The 6,160-nt window shown below is 42.6% G+C and overlaps 1 protein-coding gene across 1 annotated transcript; it reads right to left on the bottom strand.

Moving 5' to 3' along the window:
• Positions 1 to 2,048: 2,048 nt before the first annotated feature.
• LOC125194396 (cellulose synthase A catalytic subunit 7 [UDP-forming]-like) lies at positions 2,049 to 6,095 on the bottom strand. Its single transcript, XM_089069546.1, has 11 exons — positions 5,937 to 6,095; positions 5,655 to 5,854; positions 5,292 to 5,581; positions 5,086 to 5,206; positions 4,394 to 5,006; positions 4,057 to 4,320; positions 3,777 to 3,989; positions 3,502 to 3,688; positions 3,235 to 3,431; positions 2,788 to 3,141; positions 2,049 to 2,705 (listed from the first exon to the last, which is right to left on the bottom strand). The coding sequence occupies exons 1-11, from the start codon at positions 6,009 to 6,011 to the stop codon at positions 2,124 to 2,126; spliced, it is 3,096 nt and encodes a 1,031-aa protein (XP_088925672.1). The 5' UTR covers positions 6,012 to 6,095; the 3' UTR covers positions 2,049 to 2,123.
• Between the last annotated feature and the right edge of the window lie 65 nt (positions 6,096 to 6,160).

Here is a 6,160-nt window from a genome sequence, read left to right as displayed (position 1 = left end):
TTGTTTCCGAAGAGTTTTGTTGAAGTATATATGGATGCTTTGCGTTCCATCTCATAGATCTGCATTTGATTGTGTTCGATTTTGATGGATCCATGTTAGATTAAGTAGATCTAAGGTCCTCTGTTTTAAGTTTGCATGATTATGGTAAATTGTTGTTCAATTCATTTTTCGCTTGATAAAGACGGTTAGGTTTGATAGCTATGGGTTGTGTTTACTTTTTACATCCAATCTTCAGTTTGTTCTCTTTTCAAGATGTTCGACTTTCATGTTATGCTTTGTCGTTGGCAGATCCGATGAAGAATATGAGGCAGTTAGTTGTTCAGATCTAGATTTGCAGCTTGACACCAACTTTACTTTTTAGCAGCTTTTTTGAGTCTGTCAGTTGCGGGGTTTGGTCCCACTTTATTTTTACCTTTTGTTTGGCTATTTCGGGAAAGTTTTAGTTTGAATCTCTCAGTTTAATCCAGTTGATCTCTAGGTTGATTAGTTAGGAGTTAGCATAGATAGTTCTGTTCCTAGTATAGTCGAGTGAAGTTGACCAGTTCGTTTAGTTCATTGTTAGTCAAGTAGGATAAAAACTTAATCCACTTTTCAAGCGTGGCAGCAGCCATCTCCCAAATGTCAACAACAAATGTGAAAACACTTCATCTCTGTGGGATTCGACCCTTACTTCCCTTTACAAGCTAATAGCATCGTGGGTTAAGGCTTTGAAAGCAGCTCTCAGTTCTCGATTGCACACCCGAAAGCAGGTGGATGGGTCTTGGGAATCAAACTTGATCAGTTAATTTGTACCGCTTGATCCATCTGTGAGAAATTGCAGGTTAAGTCAAGGCGTGTCTTCTGGGTCAGTCTGTCAATTCTCTATTGATCAGTCTGCGTTAATTTCACCTGCAATTTGGAACACTTACACGAGAAACAACAACGAGACTTTCAACTATGAAGTCTATTTTTCTCAATAAGATTTTTTGTTTTGACTCATTCAACGTGAAACGTGGAGAAGACTTATAAAGTACTCCCTTTGTCCCGTAATAGGAGTCCTATTTAGTTATGGCACAAGTTTTAAGAGGTGTAAAGAAAAGTAGGTTGAATAAGTTAGTGGAATATGAGTCTCACTTAGTTATTTTAAGACATGGAGATGCATCAAAATTAGTTATTTTTTGGCATCTCGCAAAAATTGTAAAGACATTATATATTCCCTTCGTCCCACTATATAAGGGCAAAAAGAAATCCATAAAATAGGAAATAAAATCAATCAATATCTCATGTTATACCTTGAATATGATAAGAAAGGAATTAGTTATGGTAAGATTTGATTCTGTATTTAACTATGAAAGAATATGCACATTGATTAAATCCATTCAGTTAAATATAGATGGGTTTTTGAAATTCACAAGGAAGAATACGGAGGGGGTCGAAAATTGGGTAGCACAAAGTAGGAAAGCTTTGGTTTGGATTTAATTTGAACAAATATCCCAAGCCAATTTTTTGAATCCAAGAAAACTATAATTCTTCCAAAAGATGAGGGGGTCGACAGTAACAGGGAGTTATAGGCTGGAAAAATTATGCATGGACCCATTTAATTAAACCCACACGTTCGAAAATTAAATCGCGCACAAGCACGACATAAATTAAATTAAATTAAATTAAATTAATATTCAAACATTCACAAATGGATAATCACACAAAATAAATAAATAATTTCCACATAGTTGAGAAATTAAAGTCATAAAAATTCGGGGCGCTATATTCGGGGTAATCACACAAAATAAAGTCATAAAAATTTCCACACGTTGTGATTTTAAATTAACAAAAATTATGATTTGGGTTAATTAATCTTCACCTAGTTGAAGAAGAACATTCGTCAACTTCGAAAAAACTTTTTGGATGCTCTATAATACATTTATTTCATTTTTTTTGTTTGTTTTTGTTTTTGTTTTTGTTTTGTCTTTTGTTCGATGAAACTCTACACAGAATAAACTCATGGATTTTCTAATATGCACAAATATTTATGATCTACGAATTATGGTATACATAGAGAAGAGAAGCACTAAAGAGAAGCTGAGAAATCGGTGTTCCAATTTGCAAAAAAAATAGTACAAAATTCATTAGTGTGGGGAAATGAATCAGCAATTGATCCCACATTTGTTGGTATCAGGGCCCTTAGTCCTAAGTATGAATGGATCAATCCTGACCCAAAGCAAGGAGAAAATGGAGGCAAGAAGGATAGACCATATGACAACAATGGTGGGAGTCCTGTTCTGCTTGCCCATCAAACCCTTGAGGAAGGGATAAAGATGCACGATGACCCAGAAGGCGAAGAAGAGCTTTCCGAAGAGAGGGCCCCACGATTGGTAGCCGTTGTTGATGGCATCAGATATCCCAGCCACCACCCCCACCAAGTTTATGATGAGGATGGTGGTTGGAGGGATGAGCAACGTGGTCCACTTGAAGGCATACAGCTCGCTGAAGTCCTCATCGTCTGATGCCTTAGATGTGACTGTGAAGTTGGTGTCTATCCCCGCCAGCACCTTCAACAGACCCTGGATCACCGCAAATAGATGCGCTGATATGCCTCCAATCACCCAGAACTGCTCGTTCCTCCACCACTCCTCGATGCTCACCCCGCTCCACCTCAGCTCTAGGATCCCTGTGATGAAGATGGACAGGAACAGGGCGATGAAGAAGAGACTCGCAAAAGTGCTTATCTGGATCACAAATTTCCCCAGCGTTAGTTGGAGTTGGACCTCCATCTTCACATTCATAATTTATTGTTATATATAATTATACCTCTGGCATTATAAATTTTCCGGTGAGTAAGCAGATGGCTGGGAGTGTGCAGTAGGCCAGAAGGGGCAGAGCCGTGAAGGGATAGACGGTGGTGTTGACGTAGGCAAACCGCTCCAGCCACTTGAGCTTGCCCTCCTTGTGACCGTACAAGAGGGGGCTGTGGTGACTGAAGAAGATCTCCACTGATCCAAGAGCCCACCGCAGCACCTGGTTCAGACGGTCCGACAGATTGATGGGAGCTGATCCTTTGAATGCAGGCCTCTTAGGCATACAGTAGATTGACCTCCACCCGCGACAGTGCATCTTGAATCCTGTCAGGATATCCTCTGTGATTGACCCGTAGATCCACCCTAACTAAACTCATCATCAATCAACACAAATAAGTCCAAGTTAGTTTCTTGAATGATTTGTGATTTGCAGTAGTAGCTCTACTTTATTGTGTATTACCTCTAAGCCCCATTCTGTTTTGTCTTCATATCCACAGCTTATCACATGGATGGCTTCCTTGAGCAGAGCTGCGGGGCTGGAAGAAGGTGGGACGCCGCCTTCCACCATCAGAGTTGAGGTCACAAATATGGGTGACTGTCCGAATTTCTTCTCAAAGTTCATCTGTGACTTGAGGATCTCCTTGTCGTCTTCAAATCCTGCACTTGTTTCCGTTAGAGAAATAACACATATGAAGGACTTGACTGTTCAATAGAGAAAAAAACATACCTTGAACATCTGCATCTCCATGTGGGATCTTCTTGCTGCGACGTCGGAAGCAGCAATCGCAGCTCACCATCTTCGGGCGCTTACGCCCCTTTGGAGGATCATACCCATACAATGCTTGTCTCCTAAAAACGCATCCTGTTCCCACATACACTGGGCCTTGAATCCCATCAAGACCTTTCATGTTGATCTGTAAAAACAAAGCAAAACAAAAATGAATTTACAAAGGAGTACTATGTATGTATGTTGTGGGAAAAATCATGTTATTCCGTACGTACGTCGAAAAAGACGGTGTTTCTATTGGCATATCGGTCGTGTCTGTCAATGCCATCAAATCTCTGAGGGAATTGCACATAACAGACCTTCTTCCCAACCTGTGGATCCATCAAGAAGCACATGGCTTCTCTCACAGCCTTGCTGTTGTTAATGTAGTGATCACAATCCAAGTTGAGCATGAAGGGCGCATTGGTGAGAACACCGGCAACACGAATCTGCAAAACACAATAATAATTAAAACATATACTATTCCACATCACAAAGTGAATAGAATATCTTTACCAGAGAATTCATGGCGCCAGCTTTCTTGTGATGCTGGAAGCCTGGCCTCTTCTCACGGGAGACATAGACGAGGCGAGGAAGCTCGTGACCTTCGACATCAAGCCCCCCATTCTGGCCTAGAAACACTTGAATCATACCAGGATGATCTTTGGTGTTGTTCCCTGGCCAGGGCGTCCCATCCTGCATGATCCATCCTCCCGGGGGCACCTTGGTCGCCTTAGCCACCATTGCGTTTATCCTCACCTTGAACTCTTCGTATTCTCTCTGTGTGAGTAAGACGACAACAAATTAAATTAACACACTTGTTAAATAATAGTGATAGTAATGCTTTCTTTACCTTCATAGCCCTTCTCTCCTTGACAAAAGTTGGCTGCACTTTGTCCTTGAGATAGTCCACCTTCTCAGCAAAGTACCATTCGGGCGCTCGTGGCTCGATGGCGAATTTCTTGCAAAAGGGGACCCATTTCCTGGCGAACTCGGCGGTCTCAGAGAGGGCCTCGAAGGTGCACATGGAAGCACCATCATCAGAGATGTAGCAAGATATCTTGTCAACAGGATAATCCACAGCCAGTATGGAAAGCACGGTGTTTGCGGTAACGAGAGGAGGCTCCTTCAAGGGGTCCACCGTACTGACGAATATGTCGACTGGGGCTAGCATGTTAGGCTCACCTTCTCTCTCATACCTGAGGGAGAGGCGGTCGAGGTAGGTCTCGCGATCGATGGGGAACCATTTGGGGAACTGGTCGAGGATCCAGGAGAGGGCGAACCAGATCTCGCAGACGATGGAGGTGAGCCAGAGGCCGATGGCGTCATGCACCGGGTTCAAGATCCGATAGCGAAGGAACAAGGCCAGCACCACAAGGCGGGTAACGATTACCATGCGGTAAGGGTTGATCTTGCTCGAAGCTATTGGCACTTTGCGTGAGAGTGGCTGTCGCGCCTCGTCTATACTGTAAATATATACTTACAAATTAATTACTACTAATATGGAGTAAATAAATTGTGTAATTATTTTTGTACTCAACTCACATGCCCATGTCAGGATCGGCTAATTCATCATATTGATCATGATTTCCTCCTTGCTGCACTTTCCACTCATCCATTCTCTCCTTCCATCCCAAATCTTTCCTATCATCCCATCTTCCACTTGCTGCATTTTTTCAATTTATATTTATTTATCAAGTAGTAACAAACATATTAATTAAGTAACACTCCATATATACATATATGTGTACCATGATCATCGGTGACGGGATGCACCCGCTTATGCAAAGTGGGCCCCATTTGATCTCCATAGCTTGAAATGGGGAACTCTCCGCTGACCGGGCGGGAGCGACCGCCTGAGATAACCGGTGGGTATTGGGCGTTTAGATCCTCGTGATCTTCCGGCCCTCTCCCGTAGCTCATCTTACCATGAAGCATTGCTTCAGCTATATCAGTGTTCTTTTTCTGCTGCTCATCAATGTTGAATTCGTGCTCGATGTCGTCTGTGTCCTCCTCGTCGTCGTCTCCCTCAACTCGAGGGCTCCCTGAATTAATACTAGTACAATTAGTTCTACATTACTCCTATTAATTAATTCATTAATTACTTTTAGCACTTGCCTTTGAGGCGCTTGTATCTGGTTTTGCACTGTGGGCATAGCTGGCTGCCCTCTCTCCTCTCGTACTCGTAGCAAGGCCGGCACACTGGGAAGCCGCATTCGTTGCACGCCACAAACAGCTCTCCCTCCACCGTCACCCCCATCTCGTCTCCGCATATCTCGCATACTTGCCCACTCAAGTTCTTCAAAGCCTTAGGCTGCAATCCAAAGTCCAAAAACAAATCAAAATTAATTCTAATGCAAGATTAAATACTAGGAGAATAGTAAGTGTTTGTTCACCTCTTCATGGCCGTGGATCACCACGAGCTCGTTCCGGTTGTGGGAACCGGCCACCAGCCCTGCGCTGGCTTCCATTCTACTGTAATTAATTGTGTGTAGAAGATAGATGTCGAGTAATGGAGTGTTTCGAAATTCGAATCGAATATATTTAAGTTTACAAAGCTAGGAAAGTGTATGTGTGTGTGTATTGCTATTTGCTACCTAATGTGCGTGGTCATGTGTTG

Source organism: Salvia hispanica, chromosome 4 (assembly GCF_029641045.1).
Source record: "Salvia hispanica isolate PSC_SH4W2 chromosome 4, Shi_PSC_v1, whole genome shotgun sequence".
Classification (NCBI taxonomy): Eukaryota; Viridiplantae; Streptophyta; class Magnoliopsida; order Lamiales; family Lamiaceae; genus Salvia; species Salvia hispanica.
This window is presented reverse-complemented; position numbering and strand designations above follow the sequence as displayed.

Bases quoted from the DNA above. Each gene is read 5' to 3' on its own strand.
- LOC125194396 (XM_089069546.1), bottom strand. From the start codon at position 6,011: ATGGAAGCCAGCGCAGGGCTGGTGGCCGGTTCCCACAACCGGAACGAG. The intron at 5,007-5,085 runs GTGAGTTGAGTA...ATATATTTACAG, and splicing joins GCCGATCCTGACATGGGCAT to TATAGACGAGGCGCGACAGC. The intron at 3,142-3,234 runs GTAATACACAAT...TGATGAGTTTAG, and splicing joins AAACAGAATGGGGCTTAGAG to TTAGGGTGGATCTACGGGTC.